General features: G+C 37.4%; 1 protein-coding gene across 15 annotated transcripts in view; it reads right to left on the reverse strand.

Annotated features, from left to right (window-relative positions):
- Window positions 1-2169: 2169 nt before the first annotated feature.
- nfasca (neurofascin homolog (chicken) a) overlaps window positions 2170-18560 on the reverse strand; it is a 64407-nt gene continuing 48016 nt past the window's right edge. For 8 of the 15 annotated variants that reach the window (XM_056734748.1, XM_056734749.1, XM_056734754.1 and 5 more), the window contains 6 exons: window positions 16532-16768; window positions 16059-16208; window positions 11986-12132; window positions 9678-9806; window positions 9489-9558; window positions 2170-5444 (listed from right to left, as the gene is read on the reverse strand). In XM_056734748.1, coding sequence (XP_056590726.1) covers window positions 5216-5444; window positions 9489-9558; window positions 9678-9806; window positions 11986-12132; window positions 16059-16208; window positions 16532-16768 — 962 coding nt within the window. In that variant the 3' untranslated portion in view covers window positions 2170-5215. Of the gene's footprint in view, window positions 5445-6786; window positions 6811-7818; window positions 9333-9488; window positions 9559-9677; window positions 9807-11985; window positions 12133-16058; window positions 16209-16531; window positions 16769-18560 lie in introns of all 15 variants that reach the window. The other 7 variants (XM_056734760.1, XM_056734759.1, XM_056734758.1 and 4 more) reach the window with 4 other exon arrangements.

The following is an 18560-nucleotide window of genomic DNA, read 5'->3' on the forward strand; positions in this document are numbered from 1 at the left end:
GGCCCCCATTGACTGCCATTGAATGGACAGAAAACCACTGAGGAATTTCTCAAAATATCTTCTTTTGTATTTCACAGAAGATATGAGGTTGAATAAATGATAACACAATTTTCAATTTTTGGGCAAACATACATTTAGTGTTTCGCAAACACAAAATATAATTTGAAGACAGCAGGTAACCGAACAGCCCTGGACCCCATTCACTTATGTTGCATGGACACAAAACAAAAGCAAGTCAACGGGGGCCATTTAGAAACGTTTTTCAAAATATCTTATTTTGTGTTCTCTGGAAAAAAAGAAACATGTTTGAAATGAAAAGAGGGGATAGTACTTTTTGGGTGTACTATCCTTACAAGACATTAATGTTAAAGGTGTCATGATCTGTGCTTGTTTCTTGTTTTATACTGTATATGAGGTCTACTTATGACGTTCATGTGGTTTTTACATAAAAAAACATCAAAATCAATAGGTAAGAGGGTATTTTCTACACAGGTTTTGAGGCCAGTTCTACAAACGCTTGGTTTTATTGAAGACTTTATAAGTAAACGCTCACTGCTATGATTGGATAGCAGTTTGCATAGTTGGAGCTTTCAGTGAATATGGTTGGAGACGTAATGTTAGGTTACACATTAGCACCATTCACAGTTTTCGCACAGCATCAGTATTATCTGGAGACCTCCTGTGATTTATAAATGATCTCCCCACATCAGTATTTTTGATGTGACGCAATCGCACAGCATGATTTTACTCAAATTTACTCACTTATTTCCCGGATGTGATGGCAACGGTTTGCGTATAGTTTGTATATCCTATAGTTGTATTGCGTTTAATGATATATGACCATACCTGTCTGCATTTGAGACCCGTTATCGCCAACCGTAAAAAGATCACCGTGGGAGTCAAATGTTACAAGAGTTTCCATGATAGATAAATAAACGGGAGACTTCCGGTAACTTATGGATATCACCCAGCACCCGAAATAATACCAAAACACTTCAAACAGCCTCCAATATTCGCAAACGGTGGATAATACCTTGAAAAAATAAATCAAATCACAGAGATAGCCATTGCACAGGCTTAAGATCACAGAAAACCTCTGCAAGTATTACAAATGACTAGAGGTCCCCATGTAATAGTAATCTTGTGCGATAGTGCTCAGGGTGCATCAAGCGATCTCTAACAAAACATAGTGACGCATAGTACAAAAATGTTTTAATCACATAAGATTGGTGCACCATTTCTAACGGATCCAATATTCACGACACAGCACTGCTTTTCAATTTGAGTCATTCCGCAAATCCAGTGTCGATCTCTCTGCCTTGTTCGCGAGGGAATCCTATGAGAAATGAAACAAACAAACGTTTCATGTTTTTCCCACATGAGCTGGAACGTCTTTAAAAATAAACTTTAACCAGGCATGACTAATGTCTGAATCCGAAGGAAGGTTATGCAGCGACTGTATTCTTCCACAACCAGGGGTGGCACAATATTTAGCGACCTTTAACGGCATGTTTGTTTATTGCTTGCTCGCTCTATCTAGTTCTGCGTCACTTCGGAATTGTCATTTGCGAACCAGTGGGCGGGGCTAGAGAAGTAGTCGTTGATATTTTTCTATGGAGGCGGTGTTCAACCTATCAATTTCGTCATAGATAAGTGCATTCCAGAACCTGGCGGTCGCTTGGCCGGGTGTCAATAACAAATGTAATCTCAGTAACAAGATTTCTAACACTTAAATGATGTTCGCGTGAATACGATTCCCTCTTATATAACAAAAGCTTGGGTTAAAATTGTGATTTTAATTCATCAGTCCTTTAAGTTTGAAAGTTTGCAAACCAAATTCAACAATATTTGGCTGTTGAAATGGGAGAACTTGTATATTGAAGCACAAAAGGAATAATCAGAGGCAATGACAGATCATAAATTCATCTTGTCATAAATTCATACATTGTGAACCAAATGACTGGCCATTTCCTTCTAGCCAGATTTAAATAAGTATACTTTTAACCTGCATGATAAGCCATTTATAAACCTACCCTGGTGGACAGCTGGTTAAAAATGACTATATTATAATAATAACAACCATCATTCAAGTGTGTATTGTTCGGTAGTATTTGAAAAGTGAAATGTGACAGTTGTTGTATTGTCATTCGTGTTGTATTGTGACTACTGTTGATAATGCATGTTGCCATTTATTGAGCTCACAAATAATACAACATCAGAAGAAAAACAGAATATATAGTTGATACTTCAGCAGTTCGACAATTTGTGAAGATGTTAAAAGTAGTAGTTGTAGGCGTTTAAGCCTTTAGGTTCACACCATCTTCAAAATGGCCAAAGTCTGTTATCAGTGCATGTACAGTAAGTTACTACTTGAACTGCATAATTTGGTACCTATTGTGCAGAAAACAGAGCGTCAAAAGGCAAATAAGGAGAGTATTGCTTTGAGGTATTGGAAAAACAAAAATAACTGAAGGGGTCCACAGTGTGGTCCAAGGAATCTCATAAACACATTTGTTTTTAATCTGAAAGCATTGTACTTGACATCACACCTCTATCAGGATGTTAGGACCTGATGTTCAATCCTTTTCAAAGAGCAGTCCCATGATCTGCTGGGCCTAGATGTGTCAGAGGCGAAAGGCATTATGGGAGACTGGTGCAATAATACATGAACAGGAAAAGACAAACCATTTCTTCTGTGTAACACAGTTCAAAAGTACAAAAAGCTTGTTTTATCCTCGGTAGGTGGAATGCTACAATGGTACAATTCTACAGCATTTGCTATTTACATCATCACTATGTGCCTGCCAGGTGCTTGAAATCAGGAGGTTAGTGACAAACCTGGATCGTTTTAAAGAGGTTAATTATGTCACCTACATGACCCAACAAAAATGTCATGACACAAAAATCATTAAAATATCAATTAAAGACCCCAAATCCATTTGGCTAAACCCAAATTCAAACCCATGCATGGAGTCTCAATTTGGGATGCACCAAAAGCATTTTTTTATTATTAATCATTATTATAGAATCAGATACTTACTGTAGTACAGTAAAACCGTAAAAACCAAACCAAATGAATATTTACATAGATGATTACAATAATGAGGCCTTATGTGAGAAAAATAAATACACATTATCTTCGTTCTTGTTATGTAAATTACATTAAATAAATTCTAATATATGAACACAACAGCAGTGATACAACAATAGTAATACTAAAAAGAGCAGCACAAATGACAAATAAGACATAGCCCCTTTAATGATGACATTACATTTCATTATTTTACATGATCTCTGAAGTATTCCTACTTTACACAGAGACGCTTTTACAATGTTCTAAAATCATAGCTGGGTCATTCATTCACATTAGCTATTACAACTGAATGTACAGTCATCAATAAATTATTAATATATTAGTCCCTATTATTTCCATAAATAATATAAATATAAAGTGGGATCCAAAAGATTGGGACGGCTACGGAAAACACTTCCATTCTGATTCATTTCCAATTTAAATATAATTTAAATTATATTGATTTAAAATGGAATATGAGACAAAAGGTTAAATGAAAAATGTACACATTTTTTTAATCATATTGTATATTGTATTGTATGATAACACCGTGTCTACACTCGTCAAGAGACAATAGAATGCATCAGAACAAGCCGTGTGTGGCGTCGCATCGACCCACGTCCGGTGTAGACAAGGTGTAATGCATGTTATCCCAGAAATGATACCGAATGCATTTCACCAATTTGTATGTGATGCACAGGGCACAGTTTTAAACATTTCTTAACGTAATTTCTTTGCTTTATGCACTAAACTTTTCCTTGTATTTGTTTTCTCTGACTTTTGGATCCCATTGTGAAGGCCTCTGAAAGAAAGGGACTGAAAAATTCTGCAGCACGGCAGAAAACTTAATGATAGCACTTTGAGACCACAAAATAACTGAGAACAAACTGTGAGTGGCACAAAACGTCTCCTTCACGCTCTAAAAAAGGCAACGCAATACTGGACGAAGGACTTCTTTGTCCTTCATCTTTTCTCAGCGAAGATTCTGAGAAAGGAACTGATGGGCTATCACCTGTTATTTCAGGTCAAATGCTCAGTCCGGATGATGACTGTTCAGTCATTAATGTCTGCCTCAAACAGCCTCTCACCCCACTAATGTATTGATGCACCCCAAATGGTTTTCGACTCCTTGGACAATCTTATACTGTAACCAAGATCTTAACCAACATGGTGAAAAAAACAAATGTGACCATTTTTCATCATCATCCTAATTCTCCTTTGAAGACTATATAAAGCAAGTTTTATAAACAAAATGACTATATCATTGCGTGTTTATTAAGAGATTTGACTCTTATTAGAAACTTTCCATTGTCCTTTGCGCTAAAATACTACCATGCTTGAAAATAATGTATTTTTATCGTCATTTACAAGTGGTGCCATCTAAACCTCAGCCTATAAATATTGGTGGCCTTTTATAGTTGCAGCCAGTGAAAATATATAAACAACGCTTCAATGGCAATTGAAAGCATGATATCAGTCCAGTCGCATACGCAGGAATATAGCTTTTTTTGCAAAGTCAACATAAAAAAGGAAACATGAGACGTCCGATTTCAACCCAAAAGCAATGTGATAATACATAGTGCATAGCTTTGTATAGCACAGCAACCTGTGCCAGCACTGTATAGACAATTCATGTGTTTGGACGCATCTATCAGCTGTGAAAAAAACATTCACTGCGGAAATATCAATATGATAAACGTATTTGCTTCTGCAGTTGGGTCGAACCACACTTGATATGTGACAGAACCGGTGCTTGTGTTTCCATTTCTTTGATGCTAGCTACAGTAAATAGAAGGGAGGGGCAGATTTGAAACTTTGAAAAAAAGTTGAGCATAAGCCACACGAAATGCTTGTAAGTTCCACGTTTCAACCCCGTTGCCCTAAAGGCACACGTAAAGTTTGTGTGTGTGTGGGGGGGTGGGCACGGGGACACAGGTGATTCTCACAGATCCTCATATGGTTTCCAAAGACCACCTGTCTCACCTGTGTTTCTCTTCTTAACTTCCCCATACTTTGTTTAGGATCATGCACTCCAGTGCTTTGAATATGAATACTTTTTCATAACTCTCTCTGTATATATATTATTTTAGTGCGTAGTGGCACCCTCCGGCCTGCTGGTGGTGCCGTCTCCGGCTCAAGGTGCTATGCCAGAGAGTAGATGGCATTAACGGGTGACGTGGCCTCTGAGCTTTCGTTTCCCTCCGTTTCCTCTTTGTCCTTCTTAACTGTGTATTGGCCAATGAAGGAGCCGTCCTCATTGAACTGACCGTCCCCTCCTTCACCATAATCTACCAGACTGTCATCGCTCTCCTTCACGTTCCCATCCAGAGAGGTCTGGCTGCCCTGCAGAGGCTTGTTGTCCTCGTCACTGCTGTTGGACGGAAGAGAAAACGAGAGTTACACTTTGAACATTGTTGGAAAATAATAGGGGCCGTGAACTGAGAGGACTTCAAATTTGAAAGGTTGAAATTCTCTTGTCTCCTTCAAGGTCATCTGTGATTTTTGGGCGTCAGAATGAAGAAGAAACCCGGCTAAAAATACCAAGCGTCAAATTCAGACATTCTGCATCTAACTTTAATGAGAAGATTTCCAAAGTTGTAGTTGACAGTTTTGTGCAACCAAAATCCTATCTCAACCACACTGTGAAAAACATCACACACATACTTTTGAGAAAAGAAGTCGTAACAACTTTATGACAAAAACCCCCAACAAACTCTTCTAACACTCTTAATATTCTATACATCTTGCTGCGTCTACAAATAAACAGTAAGAAATAACAGGTACATATTTCAGTTCCTGTGCTTTGCATATCAAAAACATGCCTCTGGCTTTCAAACAGACCTCTGTTGGAGGGTAAAACAATCATGCATGAGGAATGTTGGGTCCTATAACAACTAAGGGGCACCAGGCAAAGCAGAAAACAAAAAAGCAATGCAACAGATCTTAAAAATCTTTATTACCCAATGGAGACCCATCTTTGTTTTATATTATATTGTAAATAATCTACTTAAGCCCCTCACAAAATATGGTTTAAATCCGGGCAACATGCTATTATCCATTTCTGGCATCATAAAAATGCTTTTATCAAGCTCATATATAAGCACTTCTGCGCAATAAAATCATGTCGGTGAAACATAAATAGTATTATAGCATCAGGTGGCACGGTCGTCTGCATGCACCATATGTTACGTCAGTTTATTTATCAGTAGGGTCAATAAGGAACATTCAATGAACCTCATTTCCTTATTGGCACGCACACGCCACTGTTTTCCAAGAAGGCCAAGAGAATCCTTTTTGATTTAATCGATCAATCAATCCTCACAATCAATATTACCATCTTTAAACATCTTTAATAAAGGATAAGCAAAGCTATATAGTACCTTCACATAACCCCTGTCGGTATATGTGATGATGTATTTTATTGTGTGGCTAGAATTCTTTATAGTTATGTTTAGTGTAAAATAATGAGTAAATAAATAAGTTATATTACGCAAAAATCTAATGGAATTATGAATCCATTTTAAATGAGAGGGAATGAAAATGAGACTAGGACTGTTTTATAATGTCAATCATTCATTAATACTGTACATATGAATCATTAAAAAAAGAGAAGGACGTTTATTAATCGATTAAGATCAAAAAGGAAAAGCAAATACTTTAGTTGATTGTTAAGATTTCCAAAGCCAGATGAAATGAGTGCCTCTCCTCCATACCTTTCCCTCTCCCTGTCAACAGACCTTCATTGGACCAACAGGAATGGAAAACACCCAAGAATAACAATGGTGAAAGGAGAAAAAGTAAGAAAAAAGATCAAAACATAACATTGTCTCATCAAAGTGGCACTTAAAACTAAAAACAGAAAAAACATTGCATTGAACATCATAACTGGTAAACAGCCCTGAGCGTGTAATCTGTCATTAGCATATTGTTTATTTTCAAGATGAAACATCCTACCGAAAATGATTGAATAAAGATTACTGACAAACCCAAGGGCTTTTATCTGCGGAAGAATCCTCTTGTCTCAGATTGTAAGAAATGCATTTTAGAATATCAAACCTCATGTTAGAATCACTGAACATCTGAACAAAAAATCTTCGACATTGCTAATCACGTTCTAACATGCAAACTTGTATTTCAACTGCGTTTCTCTCACCAAAGTCAAGTCATTTCCATGTTTCATGCAACATATTTGTGCATTTGAGAATGGTTCGCCATCTTTAAATATTGAGCACCGCGATCTTTATTAAACAGCATTTCAAGGGTGTTAAACCTTAACAGAAAGAACCTTCGCTCCTCTACAACTTTTCAACAGTAACACCACAATACTGTATGTTAAAAATGTTCACCATTTGAAACCCTGTTTTAAGCATACTTGACATCTTATTTCAGGTGAAAGCCTTTGTGGTTTCCAATTCACAGGGATGTCTTTTTTATTAACCTTATAAAAGTGTTTTGTCTATGGTGCGTCTTGGCATGACATCAGCACATTGTATACTAAACAGTGCCAATTTTCGAGCGGACGCACAAGTAATAGACAGTAAATGCTAAAATGCTGTGTTTAATGTTCAATCACTTCTTTTTATATATGCATCGTGTCTGGTCAGGACACGATTTGTTCAAGTTTGAGGGACCAAAATGTTTAACACCTTTGAAGAGCTCGATCACTCATCTTTACTTCCTGCCTTGTCATCCACAATGTAACCAATGACATGCTCAGGCTCAGACGATGTGCTAAAACCAAATACCTGTTCTCGTTCCTTATCAACCCAGCCGCCAATTTGAAAGAGGGGGGAACAGAAACGTACAGGAAGATGTTGATCACATCCTTCACATGTTAATGGAGATAGACATTAGTGCTAAAGCGGTGTAAGTGGACAGGGAGGGATAGCATAACTTAGACGTTAGCATTGCTAAGCCAAAGTATTTGATGAAATACTGTATAAGGACTCAAAACACACCATTAAATATAATCACACAGCTGTTATAAACGAATTTGCTGAGTGACACAACGTATGATGTATAGTTTTAAATTAACTGGTAGTTGTAAAATGTGTTAGTGCCATGTTAGATTTACACAGTATTAGGGTCAATCAAAAGCATGAGTTACAGACATGTCAAGTATTAGCTCGGGTACAATCTGAAAGAAACCAAGAAAGAATTGTTGAAACTGTAACTCGCTAAGCTACAAGCTAAAGTAGTAAAATACAGTCAGGCTACCAATTTAGCTCACTGTAAAATAAACTTGCTAAGTAGTTTACTACACTAGTAGCTGACTGCAATTTTTTTGTATTCTTCTTTTTTAACTTTGGTCAAATTAAATATTATTGATCTTGTTTTTTTGTGGTACACAGACACTTGTTAAAGAAAATTTAAAGTTTAGGCCTCATTAAAAATTGGTGTATTTTTCAGACATCGGAGTTGAAAAACATTTTGTTAGAAGTGTCACTATCTCTCTTCACACTTAAATGTAATTTAATGACTGTAGTCCACCCAGACACCTTCTTTGATTCTAAAATATTCAAGGAAAATGGGTTTATGCAACAAAACTTAAAAAGGCACCTAATGCGAACGAAAGATCTGTCACTTCTGTCACACGGTCACACTGCCCTATTAAACACCAACACCAAGAAAAAAGAACATCCAAAAAAAATGTTGTCCTCATTTATTCACCCTCCTGTCAAACCTGTATGACTTTTATCCTTCTGCAGAACAAGAAAGATGATGTTTTGAAGAATGTTGGTAACCGAACAACACCGGGCACCATTAACTTCCATTGTATGGACACAAAACCACTGAGGCATTTTTCAAAATATCTTCTTTTGTGTTCCACAGAAGTAGTTCCACATAGTCATATACAGTTTTTTTAATGACTTGGGTGATGTCTTGTTTTTTTGTTTAGAAACAGGGTGAGGTTTCTTTTTAGAAGACTTTGTGACTCTGGTTTGGGTAGTTGAGGTAGAATTGTAAAGAGAGGTCATATTTACAGGACAGTAGCTGGTGTTGGCAAGGACAGGTTAGTTTTACAAACGTGCACACTGGATAATTTGAACTCCATGGCGACCAAAATGACCTGAGACGTCATTCTGAGCTTAAGGAAACTAACAACATTAGGTAAGATGATAGACATTTTTGTTTTAAATTTCATTCAGGCACGTGGTTGTTTTAGATAGTTATTTAGCATTTGTTTGGTTAGTTGTTATGTTTCCTTAGAATGACAAAGACCCGTTCCCCTCTGCAGGGTAAGAGCTACTTTCGGGACCTGTAACAGGTAAACAAAATAAGCATCGGTACAGCATCATCTAGAGCAAAGACTTACTATCAAGACCTCTTAAAGAAACATTCAAATCATTTCCCCTGAATCCCTTTAGCTGTCTATCATAATTTTGGTAAAAAGAAATGAATACTGCAAACTTACTGATAGTCAAATGATCCATCTTGGTCTTTATGTTCAACAGCATCTAACGGGAGGTCTTTCTTTTCGCTCACTAAAGAAAAACAAACACCAACAGTCAATTGTATACCTGAGGTGCTACTCAGACGCAACACAAGAAATCTTTGCATACAGCAGACAGAATATATTGTACCGTCAACGACAGGATTTTACCTTTGTATTTTCCTCCACGACTCCTCTTGATGAAACAGACGATGAGCAAGATGAGAACCAACAGAGCGACGGCACACATGAGCCCAATAAACCAGCCCTGAGTAGCGATGTCTTCAGACTCCTTGTAGGCTATGAACCAGCAAACAAACACACGGAAGAGAGCGGGAGAAAAAGAAAGAGGTACAAAATAAATGTTTAATGACATTGATGATACACCCAAAAACAACCGTAGCAGAAATCCACTCCTATAGGTGATCTCATATGGATGTACATCAGACGTGTTGTCTACGGTACAATCTGATATCGATTCTCATAGCCAGCGATATGACTCGATTATTATATGACTTGATTCGATACAGGGGTAGCTTGATAGATTTCTTCATGTTAAGATAGTATGTGCCTATTTTGCGCAACCTGTTATACTCGAAATATGTGCATTTAATTAAACTCTGTAAAAATTCTGTATAACAATTTGAACATATTAAAATAATAGAAAAAAACAATGAGGTAAAAATCAAGTCACACATGAAATCAATAGTCTAATGACTGTTTATGTTGACCAAAGTCAATAAGGTCTTTCAGGTTTCGGGGCAAAAATGCGAAACAGGTTTTAATATTCTGAGTGTAAAATCGATACACCACACCATCAGACATTTGATCGATCTATCAATCCATATTGATGTATCATTACACCACTATTATCTCACACATTGAGAACATTTTCTCTTTCTGTTTGATCCATTGCATTAGAAGAACAATAGCTGAACAAATGTAACACCAAATGAGACCCCAATAAATCTCACTGACTTTCAGCAGACGGCACTGTGGAAGTAATCAGACAACCATCCTTCATCAAAAACACATTAGTGGTGAGAACATTGGATCTGGATTTGAATTACCCATCCACACTCTCTGATAACAGCATCAAAGCACAGGACAGTCTATGTTCAGAGTAATCTGATGAAAAAAAAGATCAAGTAAAGCTTTATAATAGATGTGTCTGGTAGCCATTTAAGAAGTTTAGACACTGTTGTCTAGTAACAGTAAGTGTATTTTCAGGTTTACTGAAAACCATAAACAGTAAATCTATCAGTGATGGGAGCAAACCATAAAGGTGGTGGTTTGGATTATTTGGAGCTCTTCCATGTGAGAAAACCCCAAAATGCCATTTATAAGTATGAAGGGTCCTTATCATGTTGAGGATTAATATCTTCTTGAGCATGTTCTTACAGAAAACGCTGTGAGATTTTATCTTGCTCACCACACCTGAGGCACACATTTTGTTAAGGAAAAATGCTGTCTGCTCACGGATCTACAATGAGCGATGACAATATATACAATAGGAGAGTCTTGAAAAATGATTTTACCAAGCATCAAATCTCCACAACACTTACACTTTTATTACACTGTGATTTACAACCCTGCTGAAAAGACCCGGTATTCTCTTAAAATTCTCTTTGTAAAAAATGCTGCTAGAGGACGCATGATCAAAACAACAACAATGCCGTAGCTTGATGAAGGAGAGTGGAATGATGGGATCTGTCTTCAACTCCATCGCCGTTGGCCATCAATCAGACAGGAAATCATGTAGATGAGGTAAAGTTTTATAAATGTTGCAAATAATTGTGGTCCATAAATAAGTATCTGCTGGAAAAAAGCTAGTGGCTTGCTAGACGCTAGACACTACTTCCACATTTGTTCACGACACTGTTGTCATGCGGTTTCTACGCCAGTAAAGGCAGTAAGAAAGGGTAACGCGGATATGATGCCATTGAACGGTGACTGCACAGCCCCGTGTCACTGTTTAGAAAGGCGATTTCTCACGATTCCCAAGTAGTTGGAAACATTTGAGTTATTGGAAGTACTCAGCTGAATAAAACATATAACACTAGCATAGTAGGTTTTGGATATTTTACTTCAAAATTGTTACAAATTGCACCTTTAACTAAGATAACCAGAAAGACTTATTTGGTTAATCAACATCGTTAACAAGACCATGCCATCCTACCGGGGTCACCAACCAGACCGGGACAAAAAAAGCAGAAATGATCCTGCAAATGTATAAGATCTGGTCTGAAAAAGCTGGTCTTTTCAGCAGGGAATGCATTCAGTGTATCTGCACATTCCCTTAATGAAATCCATGACCCTGGCATTGCTGGCACCAGTTACAGAAACCCATAAATCAATAAATAAAAACATGACAAAATGCAGTAGCATTCACGTTGTTGTCGTTTTTTCTAATTCAAATGCTGGAGGCCACGTTGAGCCCTTTTTCTTAGTCCTTCCTTGTGTCTTGGCCACCCCTCACCTGTCTCGAACGTGACATAGTCACTGCTGATGGAGTGGTGCTCGTGGGAATACACCCGCAACCGATACTTGACCCCGTCCAACAGCCCGGACAGCTTAATGGGAGGCCCGCGGTTTACTTGAAAGCTTTTCATTATAGCATTACCTTCTGGAGAGACACAAGAGAGGCGTCCATCAAAGAGAGAGACTGACCCACAGAACAGCTACAGGCCTCTTCCACAAGATAGCGGGTCATGTTTGTTAACCAAGTTCATTTGATGCATCCCTCCAACTCCAAATCTAGGTGAAATCTAGGTGATAGACATCCACAGGCAATGTCGAACAATTCTCAAGAGGCAATTTGTGGAAAGAATATTTCTGAGGAGAAAATGGTGCTGGGGCCAAAATATTAGAAAGTCTTTGCTCAGCACACATCAAAGTCTTGCAGCAGTGTATAAGGGGCATCAAATGCCTCATGACGCCTGTTAAAAGCTTTGATGTTAAGTTGCTCCCTAATGTTTCACACCATTTGCTATAATGAGGCCAAGATTAGAGTGGAGGGAGGTGCACCTTGTCTCAGTTATCCATAGACCTCATTTTATCTCGGAGGAAGCTCAAAAGCAGAGAGACGAACCCCAAGACGTGATGTTCCAATGAGGTTCCATGATGTTCCTAAGACATCATGCATCATGCAACTCATTGGTTGCCATGAGCTTAAGGAAAAGAAATGACTGAATACTCGACATATGCAAAACTTGACCATATGCAGCCTCAGCCATTCAACAATAAAATAAGCAGTAAAGAGTCAAAAGTGTCTGTTTGAAGGGGCAACTGCTTATGTGAACTGAAATTATGAACTGAAATCTACAGGTGAATATGGCATGTACTGTAATATAACCTGGTACTGTATCAGTGTCTCCCTACAAAATTCTAAAAACTGCTAAATCAAGATTCTTTCAGAAAAGTCAAAAAAATTAAGTAAGTTTATGCTTAAAACAACCAAAAATACTGTTTCTACCAATGGTGTAAGAAAAATAACCTTGAATTAAGTTTCATTACATAAAACATAATCAAAGCTTATTTCCATGCACCACCAGTATTTTTGCTTGTTTTAAGCAAAGACTTTCTTTTAATTTTTCTGTTGTGTTTTGATATCTTAGGTCACTGTGCTACTGATTTATGAATTAGTTTTATATTTGTACTAAAAACAAGAAAAAAATGCTAAGTTAGAAATTCATTTATAATTTTTTTTGCAGGGGATCCAATAGTGTGATTCCACAACTCTGTCTCACAATGGAAAAAAACCTAACTTAGTATTGTTTTCCAGTACAAATTAAAAAAATCATAAAAAATAGAAGGTTAAATGACCTAAGACAACAAGACTTGTTTCCCAATTAAATAAACTATAATTATTAATGAAAAAGACTGCAATTATTATCATAAATAAGTTTTTGTCCAAAACCAAAGATATCACCGAGGGGTAAAAACTGTAAGTGTATATTTCCTACCCCATTAGTTTTCCTTGATTTAAGCAAAAATGTAAATAATCTGGATTTTTCTTTTTTGTGCAGTGCAGGAGCTATTAGTATGTGCATTAAAACAACATTAATTCCCAGATTACAAATATGGAGTGAATTACTGCTAATTATAGATGTAGTTGATGACTCTTGAATGTTATTAAATTTTAATGTATCTAATAGATCACCCCCATCTCATTTAGGCTGAGATCACCATGCCACACACACACTGCATGCAACCGCCACAAATTTGACACAACATGATGAGAGAATAGGGAACAGTAAGAAGAGGGAGGAAATGATTCAAGCAATTCCATTTCCACATTTGGTGAGTTTGATTTAACCTTTCACCCAAAGCTACCCTCGATATCCAGCACAGTGCTTCTTAGTGTTAAACAAATGGGTTCACAGCCCATGTGCAAATCTTGAATTAAAACCAGATCCCTGCTGATACAGTTACACAGCTCTGGTGGGGTATTACATCAGCATATACAGTACTCCATGTTTCAAGGTTACTTTGACTCTCCCATGGAGGAGACCTTGAGCATGTAACATTAACCCTGCTATTATCCTCGCTCTCTCTAAAACATTTCCACCCCAGATAAAAAGCCCAAGGGGCGTCAATCAGATATGCCAGGGCTGCCAGCATATGGGATACAAAAATGGTGGCCAATATGAACTATGAGCCAAGCAGCAGTGGGCAGCCAGACAAAGTGTGTTGCTGGGAAGCCAATGGCAAGGGTTGAGGGGTGGAGTGAACAATCGCATCTGATATGCTAAACAGATAGCTCAAGGACAAAAGAGCAAGCAAGAGAGATCGAGCAAGATGGTATATGAGAGAGAGAGAGTTTTGAGTGGGTATGTACACTGTAGTAGAACGCCAGTTGTGTATTGACGACATAAATAGATTTCCATGCGGGTACTAGCTCATACAGTACATGTACATGCACAGGCATAACAAACTTTAGTTTGTACTGAAGGACAGTACCCGACAAATAAAGAAACGTATGATTAAAACCTACCGTCATTTTACGGCTAAACAGAGCACATTGTTTTCACGAAATTATTTCTTGATTATTATTTTTGTCTTGTTTACCAGTATCAATGTCTAACTATGTGAAAAACAAGGTTGACAAGAGAAGTTGAGAAACTGAATTTGAGCCTATTGTTTTTTTTGTTTTAAGGACACACATTTAAATTAAGGAAAATCCGTAATACTTTACATCAAGGTTGTATTTGTTCACATTATTGAATGCATTACCTAACATGAAGTTAAAGTTATCCATATAGTTTTTTCAGCATTTATTAATAACGTTAGTTAAAGCGAAAGTTCACCCAAAAATGAAAATTTGGCCATGATTTACTTACACTCATGTCATTTCAAACCTGTTTGACTTTCTTTCTTCCAAAGAACACAAAAGAAGAGATTTTGAAGAATGTTGCTGGCGCTGTTTGGTTACCAGTTTTATTCGAATTATCTTCTTTTGTGTTTGCAAGAAAGTCTTACAGGTTTGAAATGACATGAGGTTGAGTAAATGATGACAGAATTATCATTGTTGGGTGAACTCTCCCTTCAATGTCAATAGTTCATGGCGCATAAACTAACGTTAAAGGGATATTTCACCCCAAAAGTCAAATTCCACTATGTTTAACACAATGTTTGCCCTCAAAGCATCCTATGTCTATATAATTTTTTATCAGAATAATGAAGACGGAGTTGCTATACCACGTATGCTTGCTCATCCAGGCTTTACAACAGGAGTGGATGGGGATGAGATTTCAATGCTCCAAAAAGTACTCCAACGTTTAATTAAAAAAAGTGTAAGTAAATGCCGAAATGAACATAAGCTAAGATTAATAAATGCCGTAGAAGTATTTGCTATTGTTGGTTCATGTTAGTTAATGTATTATCTCATCTAAACAAGTACAACCTTATTCAAAAGTGCTACCGGAAAATGTTATTTTTTAATCTTTTAAAAAACGCCTTTAAAGGTCTTGCTTCTCAAGTAAATGTTCATTGTTTGAGGGGTTTTTACTGGAAAACGAAACAAAGGCACTGAGCTAAGGGTTTTTGTAGTGAGAACATCACTCTATGAACCAAACTGGATGCAGTTATTACTTTAAGCAAAATTCTCAGAGGCCCAATTAGAGTAAAATGTGCAGATCTTGGTTGTAGACTAATTCAGCCCGCGTCCTCTCTCCCCCTCATAGATTTAGCCGAACCTCTCCCTGTTCCAAGCCACCGGTGAAAAACAGAGCTTCCTAAAGGGAACATGCATGACCGCTGATGACACAAAGCAAACGTATCTCCACATTATGATCCATCAGTGAGTAACAGGCTTACCGCCTCGCTACTTAATGCTTCTAGAATATAAAAATGCTTCAAACATTACAGGGAATCAAAGCAGGGAAATATCATAAACGTAAACCAATTGAAAATAACATTTACGATATCTCCCATTCAAATAAACAGCTCCCTGTAATGTTTGTGAGACAAATGAAGGCCCAAAGAAACGCAGTAGGAGCGAATGATTTGGGTCTCCAGCAGGTGCAGTAAAATCGATGTTATCCCCTTTACCAGCTCTCGGTAGATGCGTCTGGCTCTTATTCTCCGGCGTGTACTCTATCACAAACACGCTGCTGTCAACGGAGAAGTTGTGCTTCCAGCTGACATTAGCATGGTCACTGTTAACCTCCACGGTCACATTCCAGATCTTTACATTCGGGGCTATGCAGAACAGGTGGGAGAGGAGTACACTTTAAAATTTTGCGATGCACAGATTGGTTAGGTTACATATGCTCTCTAAAGTATTGCTTCATGCAAGACATCAAGCTATTCGTAAAGTAAATGTCAGTACTAATTCTGTGTAATCTGACTGTTGTGTGTTTTCTGGGCACAATGTGAACATCAATCACGCCCTTGTCCTAACTGGACGGCTAACTGAGTGAAACATACATAATGCATGTCATGTGAACTATCTGATCTGAACGCTCCTCTGCTGATTTCATCTACTAAGCTGTTTCAGTGCACACTGTGTCGGTATAAGATACCCAGAAGTTTCCAGTCCACAGTTTTGGGAGAAACCGGCCGAACTGAAGCAACTGTAGTCGAAGCTGCAGTTGTAGTTGTGGTTGTTGTGGTAGTGGTAGTGGTTGTTGTAGGTTTAGGTGGAGCAGCAGTTGTAGGGGCAGGTGTGGCTGGTTCTGGGGTAAGTATTTCGGGGACTGGGACAGTGGATAGGGGAGGGGGAGGGGTTTCGAACATCAAGGCATCTGTAAAGTTAACCGCTGAGAGAGGAAGAGAACACACAGAGAAGTTTAGGGGGAGGGGTTCTGGGGTAAGACACCAGAGAGACAAACCATCTGAGAGAATGAGATTCAGATGTTTAATGGAAATCCCACAATTCCCTTTTCAGCAAAAAATGCAGTTCAGAATGGAATACTAGTATACTGCACAGTATACAGCATACTGCATACAATTGTATGTGAAATATGGCTGTCATGATACCAGATGTTCACAACAGTATTATCGATTTCTTAATAATTATATTGTCGCAAAACATACTGTAATATTTATTTTAATAAACAGATAATGCTATCAGGCAAATTCATCTTGTGATTTTGTGTTTTCTCTTCAAGTTAAATTTAAAATATGAGTGAAGAAAGATGTAACTACTGTCGCTCTTAATGAAAATGTATAATTGACAATATGATCATGTTAAGTATTAACTCAGTATTAGTTATCTTCGTTTTTAATATAACAGTTAATAATTGTTATTATATTGTGACATCCCTAATGTGAAACAAATAATTGTAATAGTTTTGTGACATTAACTCTTATTGTGTTGAATGTTTAAATAAATAACAGGATATTGCAAGCAACAATTGTACTCTTAAAACTGTTTTGTGTAAAAAAACAACACAATCTATCCTTAACTGACCACATCTCTGTGTCTAGGTAAAGATAAAGCATTATTTATTTCACACAACATCAACACAAAATGTGTTAAAATTCCATAACACATTTTTTTAACACATCCTTTCTGAAAGTGTGGTAAACACAGATGTCATGCAGTTCAAGGATCCTGAACAGGTTTCAAAATGATCAATTTAAAGTTGACTGTTGTGCGCCACCTTGAGGAAAAACAGTGCATCTACAGGACACTGTGCTACTGTGTTATATTTCTCATCTGCTTAAAAAAACTTAAATCCTAGAACTCTATAACATTTACATCTTATCCATCATGTCTTCATTAACAGAGAATGTGGGAAATCCATTAGAACACACAGTGGATTAAGTTAATAGAATGAGGAAGAGAAAGATTCAAGAACACATGCTGGTAATATTGCACATTTGTTTTATACCATTGAAACATTTCAGCAAACAGCAACCAACTCCACAAACATCCAGTTCACACAAACATCAGTGTATAACCAGTGTCCACAACATGTTTTTCCAAGACAGACACGCAAAAATGAAAGCAATTAAAACCGCAGCCAAAGTTAATCCAGCCAGCCCATATCAAACAGCCCCATAAGGCTTAGTGACAATACGGTTTGCCAGACCAAGACAGGGCCATGCCAAAAGATGTGAATCCTATGCGCGGGGTGTGGTTTCCTGTCAACAAAGCCAATGGCACGTTGCGATCTTACCTGTACTGTATGTGTCCGTTTGATTGACAACAATTGAAAATCCCCACCAAGCAGAATTGAAGGTGACACAGGCAGAAGCAGTGACATGCATTGCCAAAGCAATTATTTGTGATTTGTGGCAAGCTGATTTAACATTTACTCTTGTTCATTCTCAAAGAGTACAGAAGATTCTTTATGTAGCTGTGACTGATCTAGCTCATTTAGTTTTAGGACTCTTCACTTGATATTTGACCTCACATGCTACACAGAACATACATTTTAACCTGGATACTGCATAATTATTTAACTAACACAAAAGTTTCGTATCATACAATATCAATGTTCCACAGATCACACAATTTCTCCTTATTTTTTATAATGTCGAATCTATCAGTTTTTATCTTTGTATTTGCATATAATTTCACACTAATTTGCATTTATTCATTTA

This window comes from Triplophysa dalaica, chromosome 21 (genome assembly GCF_015846415.1).
Source record: "Triplophysa dalaica isolate WHDGS20190420 chromosome 21, ASM1584641v1, whole genome shotgun sequence".
In the NCBI taxonomy this organism is placed as follows: domain Eukaryota; kingdom Metazoa; phylum Chordata; class Actinopteri; order Cypriniformes; family Nemacheilidae; genus Triplophysa; species Triplophysa dalaica.